This window comes from Microtus pennsylvanicus, chromosome 11 (genome assembly GCF_037038515.1).
Source record: "Microtus pennsylvanicus isolate mMicPen1 chromosome 11, mMicPen1.hap1, whole genome shotgun sequence".
NCBI lineage: Eukaryota > Metazoa > Chordata > Mammalia > Rodentia > Cricetidae > Microtus > Microtus pennsylvanicus.
The window spans coordinates 36,539,568-36,556,098 of record NC_134589.1 but is presented as its reverse complement, the minus strand read 5'-3'; the positions used below and the strand labels follow the sequence as shown (position 1 = coordinate 36,556,098).

The 16,531-nt window shown below is 41.1% G+C and overlaps 1 protein-coding gene across 3 annotated transcripts in view; it reads right to left on the bottom strand.

The window, feature by feature from the left end:
* Usp32 (ubiquitin specific peptidase 32) overlaps nucleotides 1-16,531 on the bottom strand; it is a 132,663-nt gene that overhangs the window by 5,459 nt on the left and 110,673 nt on the right. For all 3 annotated transcript variants that reach the window (XM_075991249.1, XM_075991250.1, XM_075991251.1), the window contains 4 exons: nucleotides 13,765-13,851; nucleotides 12,496-12,616; nucleotides 5,750-5,941; nucleotides 2,224-2,512 (listed from right to left, as the gene is read on the bottom strand). In XM_075991249.1, coding sequence (XP_075847364.1) covers nucleotides 2,224-2,512; nucleotides 5,750-5,941; nucleotides 12,496-12,616; nucleotides 13,765-13,851 — 689 coding nt within the window. The remainder of the gene's footprint in view (nucleotides 1-2,223; nucleotides 2,513-5,749; nucleotides 5,942-12,495; nucleotides 12,617-13,764; nucleotides 13,852-16,531) is intronic.

Here is a 16,531-nt window from a genome sequence, read left to right as displayed (position 1 = left end):
TTCATTCTATCAGTTCTGTTACTAAAAAAATAGGGAGCAATGAAAATGTATGTAGAGTACATACAGATCGTAGGAATCACAAAACCATAGAAAAGTGATTTATGTCATATTCAATTGAAAACAATGAATTTTATTTTTTATTATTTATTTATTTTTTGGTTTTTCGAGACAGGGTTTCTCTGTGGCTTTGGAGCCTGTCCTGGAACTAGCTCTGTAGACCAGGCTGGTCTCGAACTCACAGAGATCCGCCTGTCTCTGCCTCCCGAGTGCTGGGATATATTTTTTTTAATATTTATTTATTATGTATACAGAGTTAGTTTCCATGTCTGCCTACAGGCCAGAAAAGGGCACCGGATCTTATTATAGATGGCTGTGAGCCACCATGTGGTTGCTGGGAATTGAACTCATGACCTCTGGAAGAACAGTCAGTGTTCTCAACCTCCGAGCCATCTCTCCAGCCCAACAATGAATTTTATAAATATATTCTTAGACCGAGAGTGGTCTTGATACTCAGGAAACTCAAGTAGAAGGATTCTGTTGTGAAAAAAATCCTCTTGTACGCTGTAAAGATTTGTTACCCAAATTGATTTAATAAAAGAATGACTGGCCAGTATCCAGGAAGGAAGTATAGGCAGGGACACCAAACTGAGAATGATAGGAAGGAGGAGAGTGGAGTCTGGAGTCAACAGACAGACACAGAGGGAGCAGGAGATGAATGTGCCATGCTAATAAAGGTACCACCACATGGCAGAATATAAATAATGAATATGGGTTAACTTAAAATGTATGAGCTGGTTAGTAGTAAGCCTGAGCTATTGGGTGAGCATTTATAATTCATATTCAACCTCTGAGTTGGTTATTTGAGAACTGGCAGGCAAGTTAGAAACATCTGATTACAGGATTCTGAGTTCAAAGCCAGCCTGGGCTACACTGTGAGTTCCAGGCCAACTTGTACCATCATAGCAAGATCCTGTTTCAAAAAGCCAAAAACAAAACAAAGAAAAACAAATTACCAAGGACCTCTAGAACATCTAGAACATGTTTAGACACATTTTACCTGTATGTATTTTTCATGTTAGAAATGAAAACTGAGGGTTAGGCTTGGTGGAACATGCCTCTAACTCCAACTGCTCAAGAGACACAAGGAGGACTGAAAGGAGGCCAGTCTGGGCAATAGTAAATTCAAGTTCAATATAGGAAACTTAGTAAGATGCTACCTCAAAATAAGTGGTAAAGCACTGTTTCGCATGTGTGAAATCCTGGGATATCTAGTAAAAGGAAGGGGGAAGACATATAAAAATCCTGAGAAATTAAAGCTACACAATAATCAACTGTCTCTTTTCTTTTCTTTTTTTTCCAAGACAAGTTTTCACTGTAGCTTTGGAGCCTAGCTCTCCTGCCCTTGCCTTCTGAGTACTGAGATTAAAGGCATGCGCCACCACCGCGTGGCCTCAACCATCTATTTCATTGGTAAAAGGTTAATCTAAACTTCATGAAATTTTCCCTGACTGCACTGTAAATTTTTCAGAGAACAAAAATAAAGCTCAAACACAGGGCTAGCTCTATAGTTGGTGGGAACACGGTAAAAAGAATTATATATACGTAGTGTTCTTCACCTGTGGGTCCTGCAAGATCCAAATAATTATAGATCAGACTTACTAAAAAAATTACATTCGTACTGAAACATATAGATTTCTTTTTTATGATTTCATAAATACCATAACAGCTATTTACTTATTCCTATACATATATATTTACATTTATATGTGTACATCTATGTGGGCATGCATACCATGGTGCTTATGTGTAGTCAGAGGACAACCTGTAGGAGGTCACTTCCTTCCTACCATGTGAGACTAGGGACTGAATTTAAGTATCTTTATCCACTGAGCCATTTTGCTGGCTCTTATTTATATTTTCAAAGATAGAATGTATGTAACCTAGGCTGGCTTAAACTGTAGATGCAACCACTAATAATATATTACTACTGCTGGTATTTCAAATCCTCTTACCCTAACTTGATATTCTCTTCATTTTACAAATGACAAAAGAGAATCTAGATTTAAGGAGGCTATTTTGTGCTAAAAGTCACAAAGCTGAAATACAAATTACTGTTCCAGAATGGAGGCTGCTGAAGCTACAAAGCAAGACTATAACAAGGAATAAAGAGATGGGGAGGGAGGGAAGGAGGGAGGGAGAGAGGGGGGGGGGGAAAGCCCTTACCTTTGGGGCTACTGGCGATATTTGCACTGAGTGAAGATGGGCTCTTGCTCAGGAGCACATCCTCCTCCCCTGCTGAGTTCTGGACATCCATTTTCTTCACATCTCCTCCTGAAATCCTTAGCTCAGAGATGTCATCCCCCTGGGGTGTGAGTGGTTTATGCTGGCAAAGAGCTGGGTCTCTTGGTACTAAAAAAGCACTAGGGTCAAAACTTTCACGAGGAAATTTAACAATTTTCTGTGATTTTATCCACCGTCCATTTACAAACTGAAATCGTTTAAGGTGAATAATCTGAAGAAGAAAAGGTAGGAACAATTACATTTAAGGGTTCTGAAGAATATGTAACATTTGTACATTGTTATAAAATCTCAAATGTAAATTTGATACTTTTTTCTTTCTTTTTCCTTTTCTCTCTCTCTTTCTTTCTTTCTTTCTTCTTTTTTTTTTCCAAGACAGGTTTCTTTGCATTGTCCTGGCTGTCTTGGACATCACTCTGTAGACTGGGCTGACTTTGAACTCAGAGATCTACCTGCTTGTGCCTGCCAAGTGCTGGGACTTATGGTGAATGCCACTATGCCTGGCCAAATTTAAGTTTTAAATAAATGCTTTTATTCCTTGTTTTATAGGATGGTTATATGCATATATGCAATTGACAAAGTCATCAAACCTGACATTCAAAAAGCTATGCATTTAACAGCATGTTAATTGCACCTTATATTTTAAAAAAATTCCCTCTTTAATCCCAGTACTCAGGAGGCAGAGGCAGGCGGATCTCTGTGAGTTCGAGGTCAGTCTGGTCTACAAGAGTCAGGTTACAGTGAAACCCTGTCTCGAAAAACAAAACAAAACAAAACAAAACAAAAAAACAAAAAAAAATTCCCTCTTGCTTACCTACCAGGTTCCCAAGTCAGCCCCTGCCCGCTTCTTCCTTTCCTTCTGTTTCATTTCTAGAGTTAGCTTCATAAATGCTATCAATTTTTTGTGTACTACTATAAGCAGGGGAAGAAAAATCTACACTTCTTTTCTAGAGTAGTAGGATGATGACACAAATCAGAGTTTTGCTAAAATATCCTAGTCCCGGGGCTGGAGAAATCTTAAAGAAGATCCAGATTGGTTCCCAGTGCCTACACGGTAGTTGACCTTGGTAAACCATTTTCAGAGGATTCAATGCCCGCTTCTGGCTTCAGGGCACTGCATGCACATGATGCACGTGGTGCAGACACATATGCAACAGGCAAAAACGCCCATACATAGAAAAAATATTCTAGTACTGGAGCCAGCTGTGGTGGTGCACACTTTTGATCCCAGCACTACAGAGGCAGAGAAGATAGATCTCTGTGAATTTGAGGTCAGCCTGGTCTATATAGCAAGTTTCAGGCTAGCCAGAGCTACACAGTAAAACCCTGTATCAAAAGAAAAAAATCCCAGCACTTAGTTGTGGCGATGGCTTAGTCACTAAAATGTGTGTTATGCAGGAATGAGGGATTAGGTTCAGATCCCCAGCACCCAGATCCCTGGGTTCACTGACCCAAGTCAGCCTAGCCAAATGGTTCATGTTTGGTGAGAGGCTATGTTTTCAAAAAATAAAGAGGCATGTTGGTGGGTAAAAGGACTTACTATAAGGCCTGACGATCTCAGTTTGATCCCTAGAACTCAAATAAAGGTGAAAAGAGACCCAACTTCACAGTTCCCTTCTGACCATCACACTATGCTAGCTAGTTTTGATGCAAGATTAGAGTCATTTCGGAAGATACATTCTCAATTGAGAAAACTGCCAGAAAATCTGGCTATAGGCAAGCTAGTAAGCAGTATTCTTCTAGTCTCAAGAGTTCCTGCCTCGTTCGAGACCAGCCTCATCTACAGAGCTAGTTCCAGGACAGGCTCCAAAGCCACAGGAAAACCCTGTCTTGAAAAACCAAAAAATAAAAAAATAAAAAAAAGAGTTCCTGCCTCGACTTCCCTGGATGATGGACTGTGATATGGAAGTATAAGCAAAATAAAATAAAATAAACCCTTTCATCCCCAAGTCATGGTGTTTCATCACAGCAATAGAAACCTTATGATGTTATTTTGTACCAAGACTGGAGTACTGCTGTGACCATGTGTGCAGTCTGGCCTGGAACAAATGGTAACCCTTCTATCTCAGTCTCCCAAGCACTGATATTACAGACGTGGGCCTCTATGTCTGGTGAGAAAATGCTTTTGTAATTAATGTCTTTTCTTTTCTTTTTTTTTGGTTTTTCGAGACAGGGTTTCTCTGTGGTTTTGGAGCCTGTCCTGGAACTAGCTCTTGTAGACCAGGCTGGTCTCGAACTCACAAAGATCCGCCTGCCTCTGCCTCCCAAGTGCTGGGATTAAAGGCGTGCGCCACCACCGCCCGGCTTGTAATTAATGTCTTTATAAACTCTGCTGATAGGCAACCAGAGGCAGGAGAGTCAACCAAATCTGAGAGAGCACAGCTCTGTGCCCTGGTATACTTGCACCACAGCACACAGTAGTGTGCACAGCCACTCAACTCTTCACAGGGCATGGAAGCTCCTGTGGTGGCTGCTTTCCTACAGCCTAAATACGGGCTAGCCTAAAACTCTCTCTTTTATGGGGCTAGAAGGACTTTCATTCTCTTTTGGAATTCCAATTCACCAGGTACAACCCATTTACAGTATTTCTCAAGTTGCACCAGTCTTCATTTACTGGCCTACATCACTTTCTCTCCTTCAAGGATCTAAGCTCAATTAGAACGATTAATTTCTCTGTTCAACAAAAAAATCTTACACAGAAAAGCTCATTCTTTCATTCATTCATTCTTTTTTTTGTTTTGTTTTGTTTTGTTTTTGTTTTTGGAGACAGGGTTTCCCTATGTAACAGCCCTGGCTGTCCTGGAACTAGCTCTTGTAGACCAGGCTGGCCTCGAACTCACAGGGATTCACCTGCCTCTGCCTCCCGAGTGCTGGGAGCACAACCATGGCCCGGCTTTCATCCATTCTTTTTTTAAAGAAGAGATTGTTTTTGATTACAAGCAAGTGTTTGTACAGGTATCTGAGGAGGCTAGAGGTGTTAGATCTCCCTGGGATTGAACACCAACTCAAGCCCACTGAACCATCTTTTCAGCTCCCAATCTCCTTTTCTCTTTTCGTTTTCCAAGACAGAGAGCGTTTCTCAATAATAGTCCTCACTGTCCTGGAACTTGCTCTGTAGACCAGGCTGGCCTCGAATTCACAGAGATCCACCTGCCTCTGCCTCCTGAGTGTTGGGATTAAAGGTATACACCACCTCAAGGTCTTACTTTGTAGTCTAGGTTGGCTTGGAACTCACTATGCTACCTAAGCTGTCCTTAAGTTTTTGGTGACCATTCTGTCTCAGCCTCCTAAATTCTGGAACTACAGGTGTGTGCCACCACATCCAAGCAAAAAAAAAGGATTTAAACACAGTTACGAAGTAAATTATACTCAAAACCAGCCCAAAAATCCACTTAATGACTTCTCTCATTTACACTAGACTCCTCTCATAGAGGTAAGGCTATTAACATACCAGAATTGGAGGAAGCCTCCAGAGGTCCAGCTTCTTAGTTGCCAAACAGTGAGTTTTACATTTGGAGCAATAGTACATCTCATTTTCTCCCAGCTCCTCCTCACTGGTGAAGGCACGGAGACAGCTGTCCAGGTTGATGGGCTCAGCCTGTGCTCGCCGACTCTGCTCCACACTTTCGTGCTCCTCTACAACCTACAAGAGGAAACAGAATGAACCAGAATTGTGCAGTGGGTGTTTAAAATAAACACTAGGTATGTACCATCTTCCCAGTCACTCACTTGCTCTTATATAGTATGTATGTGTGGGTGGGAATACAACCCAAACTAAGAGTCTTTGAGCAGTACAACACACACACACACACACACAATCAATATCATCCTAGTTTAAATGCCTATTTATACAACTAGATTTTTCCTTTAGAGAGATAGGTCTCACTTAGTTCAGGCTGGCCTTGAGCACTGTGTAACTGAGAATAACCTTGAACTTTTGAGCCCTCCTTTTTTGTTTTGTTTTTTCGAAACAAGGTTTCTTTGTAGCTTCGGTGCCTGTCCTAGAACTTCCAAAGTACTGGGATTAAAAAGGCACGCGCCACCACTGCCCAGCCTGATCTTCCTTTTTAACCGAACAGAAATCTCCCCAGAACTGAAACATTCTCTCCATGGAGCTGAAGAGATAGCTCAGCCATTAAAAGCACTGGCTCCTGTTTCAGAAGAACTGGGTTCAATTTCCAGTATCCACATGATGTATAACAACTCTCTGTAATTCCACGTCCAGGGGATCTCATGCCCTCTTCTGGCCTCTGCAGACATTGTACATGTGTACATAGACATATATGCAGACAAAACATCCTCACACATATTCCCTCTAGGAGGTGGGCAGCAGGCTCATGAGATTCAGGAGGTAAACTTCAAATAAAGCTGAAACCTGCAAGATCTTCAACTCCAAAATCTGTATATAACCAATAAAAATTTGTCTGAGAAGACTCTGGCCAGCCAAAAGTGGATAGTCAGTAGCCAGAAGATCCTTTGGAGCCATCATGTGGGTCCTCTGGAAAAGAGCAGCACTCTTGAATAATAGCTCTGATAAAGCTGTATAATTCAGTACCTGGTTATTTTTTTTTTTAGTTTTATAATAGACTTATTTTTAAAGAGTAAAACACTCAAGACAATTTAAACACAAGTCCAACAGAACAGCAGCAAAGGATTTTGCAAGTGTAACTTAAGAAGAGGGGAAGGGGAATTCACATTCCTTTCCCCTGTCAGTACACTTTGGGCATTATTTCCTTAAATTTTAACTGATTCATGCTATAGTAAAACGCATTAGTTTCAGTGTTGGGCTCAGCTATATTGATGAGACTCTTGAGCTATGGCAGCACAAACTGTCAAGTGCACTGTCTGATGACTGCAGTGAAACGGCTTTTAGTACTGATGATAAAGTCTTAGAGATGAACAGACTTTTGCTCATGCTCATAGCAGAGGTGCTTGGTTTTTTTCTTTTAATGTTATTCTTCTAAAACTATTACAGTGTTCTTATACTAGTCTTTTAGAATGTCTCCTGCTGGGCTGAAGCACATACACACACACACACGCACACGTGTGGGATATGAGGGGATGTTAGGAGAAATAATATGAAAATATCTAGATGAAAGAAAAAAGTTCCCAGAAAAGCTCATCCTAAGAAAACAATACAGCTGGGGGTTGGTGGCACAAACCTTTAATCTCAGCACTTGAGTTTCAAAGGGAGGCAGATTTTTTAAGTTCTTGCCTGGCCAGTCTGGTCTACAGAGTTGAGGTCCCAGGACAGCCAGGGCCACATGGAGAACCTTGTCTCACCTCCACCCCAAAGAGTACAATATACTAGGCATTAAACCCTAATATTCAACTCATTTATATATCAACATACATAACAGAATTACCAGAGCACTAGCTGTCATTATGTTTCAAGACTGTGTTTTGGAGGACAGTATAAGAGAGGAAAATGGATTAAACCCCTCATGCAAGCTGGGCTGTGGTGGCGCACGCCTTTAATCCCAGCACTCGGGAGGCAGAGGCAGGCGGATTTCTGTGAGTTCGAGGCCAACCTGGTCTACAAGATCTAGTTCCAGGACAGGCTCCAAAACCACAGAGAAACCCTGTCTTGAAAAACCAAAAGAAAAAAAAAATCCCTCACGCAGGCTAGGCAGCTCTACCTGAGTTGCCTCAGTTAGATGGAAGTACTATCTGTGATGGCAACAAAATGAAGAGCAAGCTTTAACAGAGCATACACTTATTGATACAATCTCTAATTTCTGGCCAAAACTTTGGGATCCAGGGCTGGAGAGATGGCTCAGAGGTTAAGAGCACTGGCTGCTCTTCCAGAGGTCCTGAGTTCAATTCCCAGCAACCACACGGTGGCTCACAACCATCTGTAATGATGAGATCTGGTGCCCTCTCCTTGACTGTAGGCATACAAGCAGACAGAATATTGTATACGTAACAAATAAAAAAAAAAAAAGATCCAGTTCCAGGATAGGCTTCAAAGATACAGAGAAACCCTGTCTCGGAAAAAAAAAAAAAAAAAACAAAAAGCTACCCTGGTCTACAAAGTGAGTTCCAGGACAACCAGGGTTGTTAAATAGAGAAACCCCGTGTGTGTGTGTGTGGGGGGGGCATTAAAAACACCCAACAACTTTGGGATCCAGGTAAACAGTATGGTAAGCTTTGGGACAAGAAAGAGTTAAGTATGAGACTAGAGAGCAAAGGCTGGGAGTGTAAACCAGCAAGTAGTGTTTGCCTAGGGTGTTTTGAGGCTCCAGCTTCAACCTCTAACATCATAAAGAAAAAGACCAAGCACAAACAAAAGAGAGAACATAAAGGGAGTGGGAAGGTGTGTAGGACAGAGAAGAAGGAGAGAGGGAAGGGCCAAGAGAGCAATATGAAAGATTTTCTCCCCTAATCTCATACTCATGTTTATAACCCAACAAGCAATCAATACAGCAGAGTTGAGATTTGTTTGTCTTTACTGTGTATGAGAAGGTAGGAAAGGCATGTATGTCATCAATGATATGAAGGCTATCTGAGACTTCACATATGAATAATGGTATTTTTTTCCCAGATAGAGCCTGGACTAAAATTGCAACAATTCTTGCTTCTTCTTGCCAAAGATCCCAGTGTTCACTACCTCATTAACTACCCCTCCTCCACAGGTGAACAGCTTATTGTGACTTGAGGCAATTTCCGCGTTTCTTGAAACTCTTGGGAACACTGGACTGCTTGGATTATGAGTTGGCACATTTTAGCCCATTTCATTTACTGCAGGTTTTCAAGTGAGACCTTTTCCCTACAGAGAAGGTAGCTGAGGCATAGGCCATCAAATGAGCCAATAAACTATCAAAATTGGAGAACTGGAGTTCATTAGGCAATGAAGTTTTTTTTTGGGGGGGGGGTTGGTTTTTCAAGACAGGGTTTCTCTGTAGCTTTGGAGCCTGTCCTTGAACTAGCTCTTGCAGACCAGGCTGGCCTAAACTCACAGAGATTCACCTACCTCTGCCTCCTGAGTGCTGGGATTAAAGGAGTGTGCCATCACCGCTTGGCTGAAGTTGTTTTTTTGGTTTTGTTTAACGAGAAGGGTTTCCCTGAACTAAGAGATCTGCTTGCCTCTGCCTCCTGAGTGAGCTGGGATTAAAGGTGTTCACTGCACAATCTAGCTAAAAGGGAGCTTTGTTTGGGTCACTGACTCTGAAAACAAAATCGGTAATAATAACGCATTAACAGTCTCTCTCAGTGTACCTGTTTCTTTGTGACAGGGCCTTGCTATGTAGTTCAGGTGGGCACTGACCACTCAGTCAGGTGATCTCACACTCCTGAGGCTCCTGTTTTAACTTCCTGAATGTTGGTACTGTGGACTTGTGCCACTGACCAGCTATCTCAGAATCCTTTAAGCTGGAAACGTGAAAATGCTGAGCAAACATGTTGGCTGGATTTACATACCTATAACCCTAGCACTCAGGAGACTGAGGTAGGAGGATCACTACATTAAGACCAAATTGGCTACATAGTGAGATCAGGTCTCAACAAAACAAACCAAAACAAAAACTATATCAGGTTGGGGAGATGGCTCAGTTAGTATAAAGTGATGGTCATGTGTTCACATGAGAACTTGAGTTCAATTCCTAAAAAACAAACACCAAAACCTGAGTGTGGTGACATGTGCCTGTAAGTTCAGGTGCCAGGAAGGCAGAAGGACAGATCCTTGGAGCTCCACAGCCAATCAGCCTAGTCTAATTGGTGAATTTCAGATCAATATAGGAGAGAACTTGTCTCAAAGCAAACAGACAAGATAAAACCAAGGTAGACAGCTACTGAGGAATCATATGCTTGGTATTCCATATTCATTGAAAACAAATTTCCTTGCTTTATTTGTCTATGTTTTAGTAGTGTGTCCATGTGCCACAATATGTGTGGCAGTCAGACTTGGCTGCTAAGGGTCCTTATCTACTGAGCCATCTCAGGGCCCTGCATCCTCAACAAAAGGAAACCATTAAGATATTGACACAGGCCTTCAATCAAAACACTTGGCAGAGGCAGATAAATCTGTGAGTTCAAGGCCAGCCTTATCCACCAAGGCTGGACACCTTATCCACCAATCCAAGACACCTGGGATTTCGTAAAGACAGCCTGTCAGGGGCTGGAGAGATGGCTCAGTGGTTAAGAGCATTGCCTGCTCTCCCAAAGGTCCTGAGTTCAATTCCCGGCAACCACATGGTGGCTCACAACCATCTGTAAAGAGGTCTGGTGCCCTCTTCTGGCCTGCAGGCATACAAGCAGACAGAAAAATGTATATATAATAAATAAATAAACATTAAAAAAAAGACAGCCTGTCAAAAAAAAAAAAAAAAAAAGAAAACAGACAAGACACTGACAGATTTTCTTTTCTCCCTGGCATTCTTTTAGTTTTTCAAGACGTGGTTTCTTTGTGTAGCTCTGTAGACCAGGATGGCCTTGAACTCAGAGAGACTCACTTGCCTCAGCACAGCACCCTTTCCTTTTTTTGAGACAGGATCTTACTATGTAAGGTCATGATTGTGGTTTTTTTTTTTTTCTTTTTTGGTTGTTGTTGTTTTTCTGCCTTAGCCTCCACACTTGCCACCATGTCTGGTTTACATAGTGTTCGGGATCAAATCTAGTACTGTAAACATACTACACAAGCATTCTACAAACCGAGTTACATCCTCAGCCCCTATTTTGGGTATTAAAAAGCCTAGATGATCCTCTGGGTTTTGGATGTAAGTTTCAAACCTATAGCTGTTTGTCAATTGTGGTGGTGCAGATATTTAATTCCAGCACCTGTGAGTCAGAAGCAGGCAGATTTCTGAGTCCGAGGCTGGTCTAGTCTTTAGAGCAGATTTCAGAACATCCAGGGCTATACAGAGAAACCCTGCCCCGCCCCCCAAAGTCAACCAATCAAACAAACAAAAATCACTTGATGTTAACAACAAAAATACCCAAAACTCCACCAATAAAACTTGGTGTCTTGGGTTAGTGAGAATGGCTCAGTAGGTAAAAGCACTGTGCCAAATCTGATGATTTGAGTTCAATTCCCAAGATTCACATGGTAGAAGGAGAGAACAATCCCTGAGGTTTGTCCTCTGACATTCATATGTGTGTCATGGAATGCACACAAGCATGTACACTAGAGGATGCATGAGCATGCACACACAATAAAAATTTAAAAAGTGGGACTGAAACAGGTATAGTGATGTACACTTTTAACCCCAGTACTTGGGAGGCAGAGGCAGGCGAGATTTCAGTGAATTTGAGGCCAGCCTGGTCTACAAAGCGAGTTCCAGGACAGCTAGGGCTGTCACACAGAGAAACCCTGTCTTGAAAAACCAAAACCAAAACCAAACCAAACCAAACAAACAAATAAACAAAAGAAGGGCTGGAAAAATGGCTCAATAGTTTAGCACTGACTGCTCTTTCCAGAGGACATGGGTTCAATTCCCAGGACCCACACATAGCAGCTTACAACTGTCTGTAACTCCATTCTAAGGAACTTCTTTTGGACGCCATGAGTACTAGGAACACAAGTGATGCACACACATACATGTAGGCAAAACATCCATACACATAACAAAACATCCATACACATAACAAAATTCAAAAAAAGGGAACACAAAGTTGAGAGAAAGATTTCTTGTAGGTCTTGAGGAGCTTGAGTTGAGGGTGGATATGATAAAAATAGTTGAGGGTAGATATGATAAAAATACATTGTATATATGTATGAAATTACCTGCTGTGGCATAGTCTTTCTGTATGCTGTGAATTGTTGCTTTCATTGGCTGATTAAAAAAAAAAGCTGCTCTTGCCTATGGCAAGGCATGATAGAACCAGGCAAGAAAGTCAAAAGGAGATACAGGGAGGAGGGTGGAGTTAAGAGTTGCCAGGAGTTGCCCAAAAAACAATATGCCAGCAGACTAATAAAAGCCACAGCCACATGGCAAAACACAGATTCTTAACTGTTGAACCATTTCTCTTGAATACTCTATAACCTTCTAAATATACTATTTTGTTCCAAGACCAATGTTTCTGAAATTAATAACCCAATACAACCGATTCTAGAAATTGTGGGGAGGAGTCAAGCACACATGCCAATACATAAAGTACCACAGGTTTTTCAGATTTAACTGTTATGATACAATTAAACTGGGAAACATTTCCCATATAAAAACCACAACTTTATGCCCACCCCCCAACCCCAGCACTCACTCTTTCCTGTGATGTTTGATAGCGGAGATGAAGGGCTGTAGGGTCCCAATCCACAGCAATACAGGCATTTCCAATGAGAGCTCTATCTTCTCCACAATCAATTTTACAGCCTCTGCAAAATCTAAAAGGGGAAAGCATTCACAGAGAAAAACAGTAAGGAATCAAAATTTTCTCAATTAGAAATACTCTTTAATATTTCTCCTGGCCTCATAATTTGTCAAATTCTAACTTCAGAACCTGATAAATGCAGTAACAAAAGTTAATAATATCAGGAATCATGTTTATAACTTCAACTTTTTGTTCTTAAAAATGACTTAACAGTTGCTAATATACGAAAGATACAAATTTCTTGGCAAATAAAATGATACAGAAACCAGCTGCTATTTGATGTAAACTGATGAAAGAAATTATAAATTCATTTCTACAATGCTGTAAGTTTATCTCTTTGTAAAATAGCACCTTAAGTAAATATGTATACAAATTTATGGAGGCAGGTGCAAGGGAAAGACACAGTCATGACTCTAATACCTATTAGACTTCATTTGCCATCATGTCTCTCACAGTTTCCTAAAAGCTGACTGCAGTACCATCAGATACTATCCCTGCTGTAATAGCAATGACTTATCAAACTCTTGTAAAACTTCAGGAAAGATTACCAGACTACCAGCAAGGTTAGTACCAGATTTGTTCTCCTATCTCAGAAAGAACGTTTGGACTAATAATAGCCATGTGTGCATGACAGTAGTCACAGTACTCAGGGGGGCTGAAGAGGGTCACGTGAGTCCTGGAGTTTGAGAGCAGCCTGAGCAACACAGTAAGACTCCATTTAAAAAGGAAAAAGGACCAAAGAGGGGCTGGAGAGATGGCTCAACAGATGAGAGCACTGGCTGCTCTCCCAGAAGACCCAGGTACAATCCCAAGAACCTACATGGCACTCACAACTCTCTATGACTCCAGTTCCAGGGGATCTGGCACCCTCACACCAATGCACATGAAATAAAAACTAAAACAAGGATTAAAAAAAAAAGAAAATTTAGAATAAAAATGTTTATCCTTGGTTATCAATTTGGGATAGAGTGAAATCTGTAAAATCACACATTTGGAAAGCAAATTTATAGTTTGGAGTTTACAAAGAAGAGATGGGCAATTCACAAGTTTATCTCAATCTTCTCATTGTTCACAATTACATTCTAAATAGAGAAATCATAAAAAAAGTACTATGTTTGAAACTGAGCCTACTGAGACTGGTTTTATAGAAGACAATTTTACCTATACCATGGGCACCAGGCACAGGAATTTCCATCTTTCTGAACAACTCGGAGGGTGAATGGATATTGATAGCCCATGCTGTCATCACTGGAAGAAGAAAACACACAAAGTCTAAGAAGCATGTCTGGTTTGAGAGCAGTGTGCCCATGTGACAGCCTTGAACCAGCCAGGCTGGACCACATGAATCTGGTCACAAGATGGAGTATAAACTAGACTGCCACAGGTCTTCTTTTTACTTCACTTTTTTCCCCCTTTTTTTGAAACAGAGTCACATGTAGCCTAGGCTGGTCTCACACTCACAATGAGGCTGAGGATGACTGTGAACTTGTGGTCCTCCTGCACACACCTCACCAGTGCTGAGATTACAGGTGTGTACCTCCACACCTGGTTTAGGTAATACTGTGGCATCAATCCTGGGTCTTTCGTAGGCTAGGCAAGCCCTCTCCCAGCTGAGTTACAATCTCAACCCACCCATTTATAATCAACATTGGTTGTTTTTTTTTTTTTTGTTTCGAAACAATATTTTCTCCGTGTAGTCCAGCTGTCCTGGGACTTACTGCCTGCTTAGATTTCCAGGTGTAATAGTACCCCTTTTCATACCTTAACTTCTTAGAACTACGCCAGCTTAGATTTCCAGGTATAGTACCCTTTTTTGTATCTTGACTTCGTAGAACTATACATTACCTTTAAAATTAACTTTATAAAGCTGAGAACAATTGTGCATGTTTTTAAAGAAGATTATTTATTATGTATACAATGTTCTGCCTGTATGTATACCTGCACTCCAGAAGAGGGCACTAGATCTCAGTATAGATGATTGTGAGTCATCATGGAGTTGCTGGGAAATGAACTCAGGATCTCAGGAAGAGCAGCCAGTACTCTTAAACAATGAGCCATCTCTCCAGCCCCCAATTGTGCTTTTTGAGTTCTCCAAAGTTTAACAAAATCTATTAATCTTTGCCTAAATAAGAAACAAGGTAACAACTCATATCCATCAAGATATCAAGCTGTATATATACACAACTCATGGGCTATAGGTACAGCTCTGAAGTAGAGGTATTTAAGAAATACAAGACCCCCTAAAAAAACCCCAACAAAACAATTCCACCAGATTCTTGTTAATTATAATCATATGAAGCTGGAGGGGGGAAGGGGCAATGCAAGGGGCATATACTTAAAAGCATATTTGCCACATGGCTGGTAAAATTCTGGTTTCTTAGTCCTGGAACTCGCTCTGTAGGCCAGGCTGGCTTTGAACTCACAAAGATCTGCCTGTCTCAACTGAAAGGTGTGTGCCACCACCGCCCAACATGGCTGCTAAAGGTAATTAAGCCATGCAAAGCCACACTACAAAGACAAAAGTAAGCATTTGTCTGGCATAGGAGCTCTCCATCTATCTGTACAACCCAAATGATTACTGGTGGGCCTTATTGTCCAATGGCATGTTCATAGCAAGTGAACAGCAACCAGAGCATCCAAAGAAAGGGACAGATAATAATCAATCAGCACCTAACGGAATGGAGCTAAACATAACCCCATCCTTCCTTGTTATAGCTGAACACACAGTTTTTCAGCACTTAGAGATTAAACCTAGATCCATTTTCTGGAATTTGATATGTTCTACACCTTATACCCTGGACCTCTGCCCTGATAAGATGTTCTGCAAAATAATTTTGAAATGTTCATCCAAATATCTACATAACCAAAATTCCTCTGGAAAGCCCCCAACCCTTGAAAACTCCCTAGCCTTGCATTTTTGGGGTTAAAATAAACCCCACCTTCTCCTGTGTTAGAGGCTATTTTCTCTAGCCACACTTTAGGGAGATAGCCCTGTAAGACAGAAAATAAAGCTTGCATAATTTAACTAAAAAAATTTGGGTCGGGCCGGGCGGTGGTGGCCTTTAATCCCAGCACTCGGGAGGCAGAGGCATGCGGATCTCTGTGAGTTCGAGGCCAGCCTGGTCTACAAGAGCTAGTTCCAGAACAGGAACCAAAAAGCTACGGAGAAACCCTGTCTCGAAAAATTAAAAAAAAAAAAATTGGGTCGGGCTGGAGAGATGGCTCGGCGGTTAAGGGTGCTAACTGCTCTTCCAGAAGTCCTGAGTTCAATTCCCAGAAACTACATGGTGGCTCACAACCACCTATGAGATCTGGTGCCCTCTTCTGGCCTGCAGGCAGGATACTGTATAAATAAATAAATCTTAAAAAAAGAAAAAAAAATTGGGTCAGTGGTTCTTACTCTCGTTCAGTGGGATTAATACACTGGGCAGTGTTCACTCCTCTTCTTATTCAGTCTCTCTGATTTTAAACAATCCTTTCCTTTTCCTTTTTTAAAAATTATATTTATTTTTTTTAAATTTCATTTTACATTCCAACCAGTTTCCCCTACCCTTCCTTCCAAACCCCCTGGTCATTTTCTTTTGATTAACCAGTCATTCCTTTGTTTGTTTGTGACAGGATTTCTCTGTGTAGTCTTGGTTTTCCTGAAACTCATTCTGTAGACCAGGAAACTCACAGAGATCCTTTTGCCTCTGCTTCCCAAGTGCTGGCATTAAAGGCGTGTGATTATTCAGTCTTAATTGGTCAGACATTACTCGCTGTTTCTTTTCCTTCCTTTCTGAACCTCTGATGTTGAAATGCATTAGGAATTATGTCTTGGACATTTTTCTATCTAACATTTACTCTCTAAAGTAATAGCTCCTCACCTTAGGACTTTAAATACCTATTTGTTGGTGACATCTGCATCTCCAGCAAAGGACATTCAAAT